Genomic DNA, 16592 nt, shown 5'->3' with positions numbered 1-16592 from the left:
AAATCGAACATTATTATTGAAAATGTCTTTTATTATTTTTTCATCATAAGAAGCATTGAAGCCAATGATAACAACATATTATTTTGATTTCTTCCAAACATGTACTGTTTACATGATATTTTACCGATATTTTCCAATGTTTATCAACCATTTCTGAAAGAAGCGCCAAAAAGAGTACGGCTTACTGGTTCACGGTGATTGCCATGAATTGTATGGGACATTGTAATCTGGAGTTTATCTTTGACAGATCTTTGGTACTACAATTTTTCTGACAATGAAAAAATCCTTCCAGTTCGTGACTTATATCTATATTTAGAACAACTGATATATTTTTAGAATAACGAAAAGGAGTAAAGGCCTGCTAAATATTGCTAATATTTCATGCAGTACCTCGACGTTTTGTTTTTATTACATCATGGCGGTCAGTGGATGTACACGCTGTACAAAAATGACCTTTAAGTAGTTTTCACCCATTCGTGTGTATGAACTTAATATTCGTGTGCATGAACTTAATATTAAGTAAAAGAGGTGATGTTGATGTTTCCAAATGGTCTCATGTAAAAAACTACTCAACGGTTGAGTTCTTTCTATTCAACTTGAGGTTGAACGTGGCTTACCTAATTTTCACTTCCCGCATTGAACTCCCGCTGTTGAGTTGCTTTACTCTTTGTTTCCTGACAACAATAAAAACCGCGAATGAAAGGCGACATCTAAAAAACTTGAAAGTAAATATGAAATGAAAAGTAAATTCCTTTAAGCAGGAAAACGACAGAAGAACATCGATCGCGAGCTTCCCTTTTTTCGTGTGAGCGGAAGTGTCATGAATAAACAGAATGGTTGCCAGAAACATCACAAACCTGTGATGACGTTCTGACGACCCATTATGCAACAGAAACCAGTGTTGATAACGATTTAGCCGGACTCTGCTGATTTTCTCTGAAGAAGTGAACCAAAATACACATCGGAAACTAATTCTACAGTACGTCGTCGTTATTTTGGTTCAATGGATTTGGGTGTTCAATACCGGAATTGGGTCGGCTCTCTAAGTGAATAAAAACGAAATCTGGACTGCAGAGCTTTTTCCAGGGATCCTTTCGAGCTGTGTAAAGTATATTAGAGGCCGATAACTGTTTTAAAACAGAGTAAGGTGTGAAAGTCCAAAAGCGATACAATACCCTAAATTTTAAAATCTTGGATAAAATACCACAAAGCACCTAACTATCTCACATGATGAATTTCTCGGTCGTCTGCCACGAGTATTTAATCTCAAGAGCGAGTAAGTTGAACTTTATCAGTGGATTTTCAAACAGTGATTTATTTACTAGTGAATCTAAATGAATTTGAAAAAAAATATCAATGTGGATCGTTTCAACGTAGCACTTCAACTATCGAATCCTTTACAATACTACTACTTAGAAATGTTTTACCAAAAGTTTGCTATTCTAAAGATAGTAACATTCAAAAACGTCTGAAAAATTTCCAACAATTTCCCTCTCCTGTACTAAATTATATACTTGTTAACAAAACACAACTTCATAGCTTTGATTTGGTATTTTTTATCAAGTCTCTCAGTTCTCTGCGCAGAATTTTTCCACTCATGGTTCTAGGAACTTCGTCGATAAACCTCACTCCACCATGCAATTGTTTCTGTGGTGACACCTGACTAGCCATGTATTGTACAATTTCCTCCGCACTAACCGACACATCGTCCTCCTTGACGACGAATGCCGTTGCCAGCTCTCCGACCCGCTCGTCTGACACACCTATCACAGCTGCATCTTTGATTTTAGGGTTCTTGATGAGGATAGCTTCCAGCTCGGCTGGCGGAACCTGGAATCCTTTGTACTTGATAAGCTCCTTGATCCGATCGACGATGAAGAAATCCTTCTCATCATCGTAATACCCAATATCTCCGGTATGCAACCAACCATCGTCGTCGATAGTCGATTCCTCGTTCAGATATCCTTTCATGATCAGTGAACCCTTGAAGCACAACTCTCCACGTTGGTTGGGTCCCAAAATTTTACCCGTATCCGGATCAATAACTTTAACCCACTGACCCGTTCGGATTTGTCCAACGCATCCCGCTTTGTTTTCGAAGCCCGTTTGCATTAGCACTCCCAGCGTAGTCTCACTTAATCCATATCCTTGCCTGATGAAAGCCACTCCGATTCTCTCCCTTACTCGGTCTTCAATTTCTTTACTCAGCGGTGCCGATCCACATATCAAGGTAATCAGTGACGACAGATCGTAGTTGTCTACGATCGGATGCTTGGCCAAAAACACCATCAACGGGGGCGCGACCGTGATTAAGTTAACCTGATATTTTTGAATACTTTCCAGAAATAGCTGCACGTCAAATTTTGTCATGACAACGCATCGGCAATCATTGGTCATCATATTTAGCATACTAATCGCAGCCATGGCATGGAACAAAGGTGTGACGGCAAGAGTGTTCAACTGATCCGGTATTTCTTCGAGTATTTTTCGAGTTTCTTTGGCATGAGCAATTGTGGTCATAACATTCAAATGAGTAAGTTCCACTCCTTTTGGCAACCCTGTAGTGCCTGATGAAAGTACTATCACGGCCACCTTCGATTTCACGTCGACTGGTTCAGGCTTAAAGTTGCTCGAAGGAATCGTTTCCTCTAAAAATCTTGCAAAACTGATGGCTTCGGGAAACTTTCGGATGAATCTCGATTCATCACCAAAAACAATCATTTTGGCTGAGAGTTTCAGCTTTTTGAGCGTTCCCGCAATTTTTGCCAGTACATTTCCCGAAACGAAAACAACTTTCGGTTTGGACAGATAAATTGCATGATCGAGCTCAGCTGTAAATAGGTGCAAAGATAATAAAATCGATATGGTTATCAGCACGTAGTAGCAAACATGAAAAAAAGTGTCAATCACCTTCCACGTAAGCAGGGTTCAAAAGTGCCACCGGAATGGATGCAAATATGGTACCGAACTCGGCTATGCAGAAGTCTAAGCTGTTGTCACTGATGATGGCAGCGCAATCTGTCTGCTGAATTCCCAATCCAGTCAAGCCGACCGCTACTTTGATTGATTGCTGAAGAATCTGTCGATAGGATAGTTCGACTTCCGTCACGGGATCAATCTGCAAAATTCAAACTTTCAACCAAACAAACTTCGTATTTGTGCGATTCAAACAAACCAATCCGATATTATTCTGCTGCAGCAGAAAGTCTTTCATCATCATTTCCCCAAGTGAGTCATCGTGAAGAAATTCCTCCGGGTCAGGACCTCCGTACAAAATATACTGTTCGTCTTCACGGGAGGCCATTGGATTGGCAAGGTGAGCTTTGCGTTCCAGTGAACTTGTACTTTCACGAATGTTTTATTCACGAAGCGCCGACTAACTCGATTCGAAGCAAACACTCGACTGAGCTGAAGGGTCCGGTGTTGTGTCACTCGAAGCGGGTATTTTTATGACGACGACGACGACGACGACTCTTTATCGCAGAATATTTGAATTTTGTTGATAAATAGGTTACCCATATCCACGATTCGACGCTCGATTCGAACGCAGATAAGAGTCTATATAAAGTAGTAGTATTGATGACTGGAGTTCGTTTGTTGATCCGGTGGATACTCGACTCAAGGTGCAAAGACCGACAAGAAGTTAACGAAATCAGTTGCTTATGGTAAATATGAAGGCACCGTCATACCAATACCGAATCCAATCGACCTCGGCTGTTGCTTACCGAGATTGTGGGCTATTAAATAAAGACTGTTATTAAAGCAAATCGTCATTTTAAATTTTAACGGTATTAGGCTCTCGTGAAGAGAGAACTCTCTCAATATAATAAAAAAGCTACAACTATAGAAAAAAATCGAAAATCTTGGACAAAAGCAGCTAAATCGATAAACTCAAAAGTTCAATGTTTATTTTCAGGCAGCATAACTAAGTAACTCTAATTGGTTTTAAACTAACTTATAATGCACAATTAAATGAATGAAAAATGCATTTCGGATTGAGCTAGCAACAAATTTATTTGATTCCGCATTTAACCTGTTCAGATTTTGTCGCGAACAAACCTTATGTGCGGGTCTAGGGAATGCTATTCAGATAGGATATGTTAAAAGCTTCATTCTCAATCCATATTCAAAAATTGTAAAATGTTGTACGTCAAATTTAAATGAGATCCCTTATGATTATTATTCATCCAAAATCAGTTGTTTTTTTTTCGTTCGTACTAAAAAAGGCGAGTGGGTAATGTCAGCGACATAACTAGATGTCGTGAATACGAAAAAAAAAACTGACACGCTTCCATCACTCTTCCGAATATCAGTTAGTTGATCGATTGTGTGAATTGTGCAAGCTTTACCCTTTTTCACTACTAGAATTTGATACGATGCACCTACACTAAAGTACAGGTAAGTTACATTCAGAGCTGCTATATGTCACTATCAACTAGTAACTTTGCACGATGAAGATTGGAAAGCTTATGTCACTGGACTGCTGCCAACCAGGCTCTACAAATCACCATATATTGACTGTCTGAGAGCCGATCTGTCAGAAATTAAATTCTCTTGATATTACACTCACCAGGACGCTCATTGATTGCCGATGCGATTAATATTATTCTCATTTTTCCTGTCACTGTTTGATTACGACGTGACTAATGGCGTTTTTTATTGAGAAACACTGGTGGCGTGGATTGCTCTGGTTTTGCACTTTCGAGCAGAAATGGCAATGAAACACCTTCAAAATATTACATTTCTGCTCGAAAGTGCAAAATCAGAGCAATCCACGCCACCAGTGTTTTTCAATGAAAAACGGCATAAATATTAATCAAACAGCATAAACATTTTTTTTTTATAAACTTTTTTTATTCAGGCCAATTTGCGCACAAGCTTTGCGTGGCCGAATGAGCCGTTGGATCTCGTTGTCATCCTTTTTATAGGGGGAGAGGAGCTTCCAATTTTATCTTGAGATGATTGAGGGGCACTTTGTCCGTGGCTCGTGTCGTCCTCCATTGCCGCATCGGTGATATCGTTGTTGGTTTCCATTTTTTCTTCGTTTTCCTTGTAATTCGTATTCTTGGGTTGATTGTTAGTTGCTGTACCTTGTTGTGTATTAATTGCAGTTGCTGGTTGGTTTGATGGTACAACAGGAGTACTGCTCTCACTAGTTTTCGTTGTTGGGCGGTTGTCCTTGTTTTTGTTTGAAGATGTCCTTTTCGAAGTTTCAGTGCAAGGTTTGCCGTAGTGTGCAGGTTGTTCACAAAACTGACATGTAACCAGTTGATTTTCATACGTAATCAGCGTTTTACACGGATGTATCCCGTCTTGATCACAAATTATGTAAGATGAAATTGCTTTACGTAGTTGTATACGTACCACTCGCACGCCATTCCGGACACCCGCACGGAGAACCCTTCGATCATAAAATTGCGATATCGCAGTTTTTGATTTTTGCGATAGTTGACTTAACTAATTTCTTATTGATTCAACCAATATGGTTTTTGATTTGCATATATTCAAGTAGTTGAAAAATATGTTGTTTTGAATGCTGTCAAATGCCGGAAACAATTGAAAGCAAAACAATAATCGCAATGCAAAATCAACAACTTTTTTAGTTGAATTCTGTTCGCGTCGCTTCAAAATGTCAATGAAAACAGCTTCGATGGTTAAAGCGTTTGGTGAAATTGTGTTCATTCGATTTGAGAAATTTATGATAACAAAGGTTTATCTAACAGCGGTGTTGTGATAAAGTTAACCTTGTTTAAGATGAAAAAGATTTGGTAACAAATTAGAAAATGTTAATGAATGATCATCTCGTAATATTTCAGGTATGCGCAAAAATTTTATGCTTCAAATTCGATCATTGATTTACTTCCAGCAGACTGTTTTACTTCCAGCTGTTTGATACTGATGATGATGTTCATGCATTAGCAATAAAACGCTTTTTGACATGAATTTAATTTATAAAAGTAACAGGAGCGAAGGGTTTCAACACAAACAGAACGCGCTGCGTTTGAATGGAGCGTTTGAATTGCCGTCGCAAAATTCCAATTCCCAGCGGTTGATGCAGCCAAGCTCAAATAAATTGACTAAAATTATCAGTGCATAACTTTAGTTCAACCGTTTGAAGGCATCGTCTTTCAATACTCATTTTAGGTAAATTTTTATAATTTCGCTAATTTACTCGCCCCTCCGGGCACTTTTGCTGATTGAAAACGTTTTTCTACATCAATCATTTCTGATCGAATCAGAAGTAATTTTTAAGAATTTAGATCTTTACTGATCTCGACTTGACATGATCATGATCATACAAAAACCAAAATCACTTAGAGATCAGATCAGTTCTGATTTCGTAATGATAATTTGTTCTTCGGCTAAGATCACTTGAAATCAGCAGTGATCGGTGGTTTTCCCAGCCCTAATGATATTACATGTCAATATAAAATACTGTTTATATTTTAACAACGATATTTATTTCATGAATATCAACATACCGAACTTATTTCGAATAGATCATAACGTGTATCAGTAAGTATATTTTGATTATTTTCGCAAATCAATAACATTGTTCGAGTTGATTCAACTATTTGCAATGTCTAAAACAAATAAAACCGACTTATTTTTCAACTAACAGAATTTTGTTTCAATAACAATACCAGTTATTTCAACTAAAATATTTGTTGAAATTGAAAGGTATGTGTCCTCACTAAATGACAGCATTTTTTTTTCAAACAGTTTAATTAGTTGTTTCAACCATCGTTTCTGATAATCGAAAAACAAAAATGACAGTTTAGTTAAAACAACAATCGATTAGTTGTACCAAATTTTAACCAATCGAATTCAGAAAATCATCTAATATTCTGGTTGAAATGGGATCGCGGGTGGTTCCGCCATACTTCCCCTTCGATGGAAAGAACTTCACCGTACTGCGACATACTTTCCCGAACGAACCCATCACTGGTCTGCGAGGGAAGGTCATGCACGCGTACTTCTATGGCATTGTCCACCAAGTACACAGGGATTTTATATTTAACATTGTCACGATCAACACTATGCACTCCGTTATTAACCGAAGCAAATGCAAATCTCTTTTACGTTTGAATATAATGCACACACAGTGAGACGCCTTGTTGAATTTAATCTAACTTACATCATTAACGTTTAGATGCATTCGTTCCTTAAGCAAGATTTCAACTTCGGTTGCTGCTGGTCTAACTTTGCAGCGCTTGAAATCAATACAAATTGAATTTGGCCTTGTAGGCCAAGTTTCAGGCTTTGTTAAATCGCATTTGCCCATTTCGTACAGTCTATTGTTCACTACACTGCATTGTCTTTGTTTCTATCGTCTCGACTGTAAGCAATTGTCAACTGTGTCGGATGAGATGCGAGCACGAACTGATAGCATAAACATTGAATTATATTCATTTACACCAATAAACTCCGAAGACTTTTTGCAAAGAACAATTAACTTAATCAATTTATGTTTATATCAGTACTCTCATTGATTTTGTTTACTTCAACAGATAATAGGGGAATGAGAGAAGAAAACAAAAAAGCGCCTGTCTTTGACTGAGTATACTTCTACTTGGTCATAGAACTATCGAGTATCTCATTTGATAGTCACCTTTACCGTACCAATTACAGTTGACGATGATTTTAGTCAGTCTGTCAAGGTCATTTGACATGACTGACAAATTGCAACTCTGGTTACATTAAATAGCTACTATTCTAAAACTGTATATTCTAATTTTGAAACAATTCCTTTTAAATTTGCTAATATAGGCTAGGTACAAGAAATTTTTAGTTATTTTAAGTACGAAGATATCTGATTCTTCAAGAAATTTTAGTAAGAGACAATTGCAATCGCCTGTTCTGAACTGTATCGAAGATCTTGGTTTTGTAATAGTTTTTTTGAAAATTATAAAACAATAATAATAATAATAATAATAACAATAATAATAATAATAATAATAATAATAATAATAATAATAATAATAATATTAATAATAATAACTATTTTTATTATTTATATGAATTTTTTATTATTTATATTAAAATTTCATAAAGAATTTTGAAATAATAAAATCAATCATTCAAAATGTAGATTATTTAGGGCGGATTCAAGCTAATCAACAAGATGGACTTATATTATTATTAATATTATTATTATTATGGATTATTGGAATATAGTAAAAACTTTAACTCCGCTACCCGCAATACTATCACTAGCACTTCATGATTAGTATTGAAAAATCTGGCACGAATTCAAAATATAGGAAAACTACAGTGATAATAACAATAATATCTAATGATTGTTAGTATTATTATTATTATATTATTATTAGAACTTTCTTGAAAAAAAAACATCAGAAGTATGTTCAAGATAAGTAAACAAACCATTATAATCAATAACTATATTAACAACTATATTGAAAAAATATATGCCAGACAAGACACAACATTTTTAAAATTTTGATCTAAAAATTTTTTATACAAATGTGGATTCGCAATATTTGAATCTATATTTTGCAGGAGAAATAAAATACCGATTATTCAGTATATATGGCAACCCTGTTTCGCACCACATATTTTGAAACAACACTCATACTAGTAGGGGTATGTGTTCGGTTGCTGGCACCCCACCGTAACTTTTGACAGAAAGCAGCTAGCGTCAATCCGACAAATGTCTTGTGTGTGTAATAGCAGCACATTCTTTTTGTGCCGAATTGCGAAGCAAACAGTCACTTGTACTTTTTGCTGCATTCAAAATAACTTTTAATTACGTGAATATCAACACAAAATTTTTTTCTGACTTTTTTTAGAGTATCATGAATTGAAGAGCATCAATCGGAGAGGTGAGTAGATTGAATATTTATGAGGTTAAAAAGATCTATTTCAATATTTAGTATCGATTTTTTTTGTCATTTTCAAAATGTCTACCAATTTCGGTTAACGGCACTCCATTTTTTTCGACAATTCGTGAAAAATTGTCAGTGATATGCAGGCTGCTGTCGGGACAAACATCTAGCTGCTCATACAGCAGATGCTCCGGCTAATAAAAAACGTTGAAGACCAGCCAAATTAATACCAAAGGCGCCACCATCCAATTATTCGACCAAGATAGTCAAGGTGAAGTCACAATCATACAATGAAGACTTTTGTCAAAAACGCTTCCAAAAAGAATACATTCTGTTTTTTCTTTGGATAGCTGCAGTCTCTACTTATATTTTTCCATTTTTAGCAAAATTTCTTGGGGTACCGGTAACCGAACACCTTTTTTAAAATGGTCAAAATTTATCGCTTTACTAAATTGATAACATTTTTTTTAATCAAATAAGTCAACTTAGTTTCTTAATCAGTTGTTAGTCAGGGACTTTAGCTTTCCATTGATGTATAGATGTCCGAATAATGTGCACTAAGTTAGAAGTTATGAGCTAAAAAGAAAAGGGTGCCGGTAACCGAACACTCTCCCTTATAAAGATGTGTTCTTCATCAATACTTTCATTTTCGCATTGCGTGAGCTGTAGGGGAAGATGGGGTAAAACGTACCCCCGAGGCATAATGCACCTTTTGCTTTTCTCAAAAGCTACCAATTTTTTTCACTGAAATTTTAATGAAACTGAAAGTCCGCCATAACAACAGATTACTATAAAATTTTGGTAGCGATGGTTCCATCATATCTGGAAAACTTTAAAAAAACCAATAATGTCTCTGTTATTAGTTATTTTTTATGTTCGTTCCATAGCAATTTTCTAGGGTGAAGAAGACGATTTTAATTTTGTAACCAGTGAACATATTTGCCAATCATTCGGGTTTCTAAAATTAGTACTAATACAGACGATGTATTTGCAATTTTATAGAAAAATCGTCAAATTTATCATCTCTATTTTTGGGGGCAAAACGACTCGAATTGTGCGAGGCAAAATGCTCAAGAATTCGTTTACAACAATTATCCATAAGTTATTAATTTAATGAATAATAGTGAACAATCTTCCACCTGGCAAATATTTCATCAACGAAAAGTCTAAAGCTTCAGTGTTATTCTCTATAGTTAAGATATAGCTACATTTCCTTAGGGGGTGCATATTACCCCATATACCCATAATTGAATGTGTTGGTGACGCCGCAATCCTTTTCAACATCCATTTTAATGAATCTGCTGCTTTTGGTAGGAAAAGGAGAAAATTCAATTGATTCTTAATGATGATCTGTGACACGGAATTGTCACGAACAACAAGATTTTCATTTAGATAGAACTGAGATGGCTCTTGGCGTGTACATACTGTAAACTCGTTCGAATTTTGACTCGAAATTCCTTGTGATTTACAATTGGATTCCAAAGAAGATGAAACAATCCATTTCGGACGGAACCAATTGGTGGAGTTAGAACACACAATGAAATCCGGCTCTAACCCCGGACAATGCACACACATTTTGGTGTGTGTATATGTGTGTCAGATTCACAGATCACTGAGCTATGAGCTTTCAAAATACGAGAGAGGCAAACAAGCATCATGTGTTTTTCTCTTTGATAATCGTTGATAAAAAAAACATTTTAGAAAAGTTTAGTTTTGAATTATTTGAGATTATGTCTCACAATTGAAAATAAAATTATGATCATATTTCCGATAGCATGTAGTAAAAATTATGTTGATATGTTAGATACAACAAACCATATTCACGATCCAAAACTTATCACTCTCTCAGGGGGTAAATTTTGAAAAGGCGCCACATAGTAGTCTTAGTATTCACGACAAAATATCAGCCATTTGAATACTTCTTACATCACAACTGTTTAAGCTTGTTCCTGGAAGCAACAATACCACCGGGTCGCCCGGAACAATTCGCCCTCCCTGTCAGGACATTTTCCATCAGTTGAAGCTGATAGACGTCGGACGATATACGACCTTTTGCGGTGTTTATTTCGCCAACATGTTAATTTTCCGTTTAAAATTTGCAAGAAAATGAACTTGTTTACGTCGGTAAAGGTATGAGCACGTTAAACGATACAGAAAGTTATTCCGCATGTTGACACCGTGGATAGCAAACTGTTTGCAGGAAGGAAGGCAATATGCTTACGACTGTATCTACATATATATTCGAAGGTGGAAGCGTAAACTGACAAAGGTACCATAAAGGTCTCTTGATCCTACGAGATAATCCAGTAACTGTTGTGCCATTAAGCGGAACGTGACTTGAATTGAAAAGTATGAAATCATGAAACCAAACTAGGTAGGAATGTTTCATGATGACACCAAAAGAAGAGTGCAATATTGAATGAACCAAACAGTTATTGTTAGAAAAATCGTTGCAAGTGTGAATCTAATTTGTGACTATTTATTGCACTGATAACGCACTGAACTTGTGAAATTGTATAATTAAATTTTCTGTTATCATAAGCAGTTATAGTTTTGCTTTTGGTTGAATTACTGCACGTAACTTTCGTCTCAATATTTTTCCACTGGCTGTTTTCGGAATTTCATGAATGATTCTCACACCCCCATGCAGTTCCTTTGCGTGCGATACTTGATCATTCACAAATTTCAGAATTTCTTCAACTTTCACATTGGATCCATCGACAGGAACGACAAATGCCGTGGCCAGCTCACCAACGCGTTCATCCGGAATACCAATCACAGCAGCATCCTTCACCTTCGGGTGGGTTAGCAGTAAGGCTTCCAGTTCGGCCGGGGGTACTTGAAAGGCTTTATACTTTATTAATTCCTTCAAACGGTCAACAATGTAGAAGTTCTCGTCTTGGTCGTAATATCCCACGTCGCCTGTATGCAGCCATCCGTCTTGATCTATTGCTTCCTCTTTTCCTATATATCCCTTCATAATTAAGGTCCCTTTGAAACACAACTCACCGTTCTGGTGCGAACCCAACGTTTTGCCAGTTTCCGTGTCAATTACTTTGACCCATTGTCCCGGTCTTACGTTCCCAACGCTTCCTGGTTTATTTTCGGTGTTCAGCTGAGCGAGAATGGCCAATGTGGTTTCGCTCATTCCATATGCCTGTCGGATGAATGCTACATTTAATCGAGTATGAATCAATTCTTCTATTTCGCGACTAAGTGGGGCTGCTCCGCAGAACATTGTTTCCACAGAAGACAGATCAAATTCGTCAACCATTGGACTCTTCGCCAAAAATACTGCAATGGGTGGCACCAGGTTTAACATATTCGGTCGGTACTTTTCAATGCATGCTAGGTACGAATAAGGTACAAATTTTGGAAGATGTACTAATCGCATTCCGTTGGATAACCAGTTCAGCATTGACACACCACCGGCGACATGAAACCATGGAATCACATCTACTGCTACCATTTCCGTTCTATTCGTGGATTCAATAAACGATCTGAAAAAAGCGGGTATCAAATTATTGTGATCGTCAAATATGTACAGAGCATACTGCGTATAGAAGATTGTTGTGATAATACTGTTTTGAGTTATTTGCACTCCTTTCGGCAACCCGGTAGTGCCTGATGACATCACAATCAGTGCCACTTGATCTGCGGTTTGAACCGCTGCTGGAACGAACGCCCCAGCCGAATACTTTCGGCTGGATACTTCCAAGCACTTCTGGAAAGTTTGCCCTTTGCCATTGTCATCCAGATGAATGAATTTCATCGGTCGTCTTATACGGAGGCAGGCTTTCTGCACCGAAAGATTTGGTTGCACCGATACGAAGGTAACTTTGGGTTTAGCTAGCCTGATAGCGTGTTCAAACTCTCCTGGAAAAAAAGGTAAAACACATCTTATCGCACTTTATTGCAAACATAAACTTCTATTGCGTCTAACGTTCGGTATAGCCTGGATTAAACAAAGCCGTCGTAGCTCCCAGGAACAGTGAGGCAAAGAGCACAACGGGATATTCAACTCGGTTCTCACTGATCAATGCGATTACATCGTTTCGCTGGACACCAATGTCGTCCAGGTAAGCTGCCAGGGCCAGTGATTGTTCCAAAATTCCGCCATATGTTAACTGCAGAGCGTTGATTCCGTTGATCAAGGCGATCCTATCCGACGTCTTGATCAGCTGACGCATGATCAGTTCTCCCAATGAAGCACACCCACGGTCGAAATCCACCGGCAGGGGTCCCCCATAGATGATGTTTGGGTCGTTCAACTTGTCGACAGTGGAATCCATTCGAGTGCGTGATAACCGCTCTGCTGGGTTGCTTGGTTGTAATGAAACTGAATTGAGCGCGGGAGAAAGCCACAGACAGCACAGGAATGAGGACCGATAAGACGAAGGGGCCAATATAATTGAAAAGATTGTATGAAGTAAACAGGTTTTTTTACTAGTCACGACCTGTGAGAGCAATGTAGTTTACAGAGCGTCTCGTTCAAAATTCGCCTACAAGTATGCACACTCTGGTAAATCGCAATACAATAGACGGTTGATTAGCAAACATGTGTCATGAACTGGTCATATATGACTTTAAAAATGTTTTGATAAAAGTTTAACAAAAGATGTTTTCGTTTGAGAAACTTGAAACTGTCTCAGAGTTCATTCTTCAATACTCCGAACACCAAGGAGTAAAAAGTTACGCGGAATACTAAAGGCGTAAAAAAGTTGGAACGCTAATTTTGACTGTCTATATAATAGATATTTTATCAACGATTTCAAAAAAATTATCATCATTAGAAGGGTACATTCATTAAAAATAAAAGTACTAAGACTAATGAATAATGGAGTTTTCTATCCAAAGTTTTCTAAAAAAGTGTAAACCAAAGTCTTTAAGAAAAAAGTTGGAACGCTTACTTTGGTTTGCTATATCTCAGTTTCCGATAATTCATTCTTCGACTTTCGGTTACGTTTTTTGATCAATACTTTTGTTAGACATACTCAACTAGGAAATATTTCAGTCTCGTTGTTTTGTGAGGGATGTATTTGCCTAACGATTATAAAAGTTTTAAAATCAAACTGCTAGACACTGATATAACCCAAATAGCACGGTAAATTGCTGTCCTCTATTTTCCTACTTCGTGTAAATTATCAAGTAATTTTATGTTACTATTATCGTAACTGTTGTGCATGTTTTCTGTGTCGTGCAACATATCTTTAAGTTCTTCCATCGTTACGAATATTAACTGTGTAACTCGTGTTATATAATTTAAAATCTCATAAGCAGCCCTTACACGAGCATTATTTTTGTCATTTTTAATGATGACTAAGTAATGATGTATTTCAAATTTGATAGAAATCTCGTCATTACTGCACCATTACCCGTTCATTAAAATGATATTATTTTTTAGTAATGACATTTTTAATGACTCGTGTAAGGGCCGCTATAAGTTCAACAGTAATGACATTTGCAAGAGAGAAATTGAAAAAGCAACCATATGAGCTCCGTATAAACATATGGGGCATTCAACACAAAATCAACTACCAAATTTTTTTTTTTTTGTTAATAACTCAAAATTATTTGACACGAATATTTTTTTATTTCAATTCAAATTCAAATTTTCGAGAAACGATTTTTTGAAGTTCCGCTTTCACAAAAACAGCTTTTTTTCAACAGCCTATACTGAATCTGAATCTAATCAAAATAGAAAAATTCGTCCGAAACTTGAAATGTGCGTCTTTTTCTTAGCTTTAAAATAAGCGATTTCAAAAAACGACTTTATTGTTTATTCAATGAAAATGGTTAAAAATCAATTTACAAATAAAATAAATTTGAAAAATCAAAAAAAAAATAAAAATAGTGCAGAAAGCTTACGATGATTCTTCTATGTTTCGAACACAGGCATACGAGTGATATAAATTATTCAAAAAGAGTCGTGCTGTGGTCAAAGATTTGCCTCATTCTGGATCAAAATCATATCAAATACCAAAGAAAATTGTACTGGAAGATCATCGTGTGACCGAAACTGAGATTACTCATGACTTAAACATCTCAATTGTACGCTATATTTTTATCAAACACGGCAGCACTGTCATCGCTCAGAGCCGTGCGACTTTTTCATGTTCCCGAAACTAAAATTTCCCTTACGTGGTAAGTCTACACACTTAAATTTTATTGCTGAATCTCGGCGAAATAATTGCCGAGATTTTCCCAACCGAGGGCTCGGTAACCGTCTCGGCAAAATGTATAATTACTGAGAATTTCGGCAATCCTGAACTGTCAACTATTGCCGAACTTGTCAGCAGTAATTTTGCTGTTAGTTCGGCAAAAGCGATCGGGATCGAATAATGGATTACCGAGTCATCAGTAATCGAGCGTAGAAAGGATTTTTCTTTATTATTACACGAAAAATTTATCACGAAATCCAAGTTTGGGGAATGAGTGTATTTTATTATTGCTCACATTAATTTTAAAAAATCAAATCCCGAACAGAAATATCACAGATAAAAACGTTTGTTTCTAGTGCTCGCCCTACCTATAAATAAACAAATATTCAAAAATATATATAAAATGAACATTTTGATTCCACTTAGTTTTCAACATAATACTGAAATTTCTTTCATTCGCCAAATTCGAACATATTTTTCAGCTCCATGAGAAATGGCGGCGTCCGGCGCTGTATAAAATCGATAGTTGACATTATATGACAAGTGTCGCGCTGAATTTCAGTAAAAGCTAACACACTGCACGGATTTGCTGATTTCGGTATATTTGTTGTTTACGGAAAAGTTCAGCAACATATTATGCCAAACATCGGTAATAAAATGCGCTATACCGAGCTATCAGAACTTTACAATAACGAATTTCGGCAAAGAGCATATGAATTACTGAACAATCAGTAAAATTTCGTGTTGCCAATCTAATTCGGCACAGTTCATTTTATATAAATTAGAAATTAATCTTAAGCACTTAAAATTTACCCTGGGGTAGTTGCAAATTTCACAGACGAAAACGACATAACATGGAATTTCATCCGAACTCGTTTGACACAAGATTAGAGCACACCAATTAAAGCTTCAAATCGGCCCTTATTACCGGTATCACTACACGGTGAAAACCAAGTGAAGTGATTGTGACCCTTATTATTGGTATCACTTCACGGTGAAAATCCATTGAAGTGAATTTTGGTCCTTATTACGGAAGCCGCTTCAGAGACAAAAGTAATTACTTGGATGAACTTGATGTCATTATGAACATCACGCCACCAACATTTTGTCGAAAAAATTAGTTTTTTCCACTACACTGATCACTTCACTATGCGTGATACTGATAATAGGGAAAATCAAGTGAAGTGACATGTAAGTGAAGTGAATGTGAAAGTGGAAGTGAGAACGGTAATAAGGGCCATCGTTTCATAGCGCTTTCTGTATTGCTGTGTAGCAATAACCTACCTTTGGCATGCTACACATAGGACTGAAAAGTTAGCTATAAGTTCGCTTATATTTATAGATTCGCGAATTTCCAACAGCTTCGCTTTTGCATCGATTAATCAATCAGAGCGATGCTCTCCCATTGATATATCGCTTACTTCTTCGAAACCATCGTCTACGTTAGGAAAATCCGGTATACCGGAGATTTTTAGCAGACAAAATAGGACACTGACACACTGAGAAGGCTCTTACGGCCTTCTGAAAAATCAACCGAGAAGTATAACTAGCTTGCACGGGCGTTTTGACACTTCGCGTGACGCTT

The 16592-nt window shown here is 36.8% G+C and overlaps 2 protein-coding genes across 2 annotated transcripts; both read right to left on the bottom strand.

Annotated features, from left to right (window-relative positions):
- Positions 1 to 1294: 1294 nt before the first annotated feature.
- LOC131439160 (luciferin 4-monooxygenase-like) lies at positions 1295 to 3498 on the bottom strand. The gene is made up of 3 exons (XM_058609858.1): positions 3176 to 3498; positions 2911 to 3118; positions 1295 to 2831 (listed from the first exon to the last, which is right to left on the bottom strand). The coding sequence occupies exons 1-3, from the start codon at positions 3302 to 3304 to the stop codon at positions 1534 to 1536; spliced, it is 1635 nt and encodes a 544-aa protein (XP_058465841.1). The 5' UTR covers positions 3305 to 3498; the 3' UTR covers positions 1295 to 1533.
- Positions 3499 to 11278: 7780 nt separating this feature from the next.
- On the bottom strand, positions 11279 to 13233 carry LOC131439183 (luciferin 4-monooxygenase-like). Its single transcript, XM_058609904.1, has 3 exons — positions 12790 to 13233; positions 12401 to 12722; positions 11279 to 12346 (listed from the first exon to the last, which is right to left on the bottom strand). Exons 1-3 carry the CDS (start codon positions 13136 to 13138, stop codon positions 11392 to 11394), a joined length of 1626 nt encoding a protein of 541 aa, XP_058465887.1. The 5' UTR covers positions 13139 to 13233; the 3' UTR covers positions 11279 to 11391.
- Between the last annotated feature and the right edge of the window lie 3359 nt (positions 13234 to 16592).

Source organism: Malaya genurostris, chromosome 1 (genome assembly GCF_030247185.1).
Source record: "Malaya genurostris strain Urasoe2022 chromosome 1, Malgen_1.1, whole genome shotgun sequence".
Lineage (NCBI taxonomy): Eukaryota > Metazoa > Arthropoda > Insecta > Diptera > Culicidae > Malaya > Malaya genurostris.
Note: the sequence above shows the minus strand (reverse complement) of the source record. Positions and strands in the feature narration are given on the sequence as shown.

Coding starts and splice junctions, on each gene's coding strand:
- LOC131439160 (XM_058609858.1), bottom strand. CDS start 3,304: ATGGCCTCCCGTGAAGACGAACAGTATATTTTGTACGGAGGTCCTGAC. Junction 3,119..3,175: donor AGCAGAATAATATCGGATTG/GTTTGTTTGAAT, acceptor TGAATTTTGCAG/ATTGATCCCGTGACGGAAGT. Junction 2,832..2,910: donor GAACCCTGCTTACGTGGAAG/GTGATTGACACT, acceptor ACCTATTTACAG/CTGAGCTCGATCATGCAATT.
- LOC131439183 (XM_058609904.1), bottom strand. CDS start 13,138: ATGGATTCCACTGTCGACAAGTTGAACGACCCAAACATCATCTATGGG. Junction 12,723..12,789: donor TAATCCAGGCTATACCGAAC/GTTAGACGCAAT, acceptor CTTTTTTTCCAG/GAGAGTTTGAACACGCTATC. Junction 12,347..12,400: donor ACAACAATCTTCTATACGCA/GTATGCTCTGTA, acceptor CGCTTTTTTCAG/ATCGTTTATTGAATCCACGA.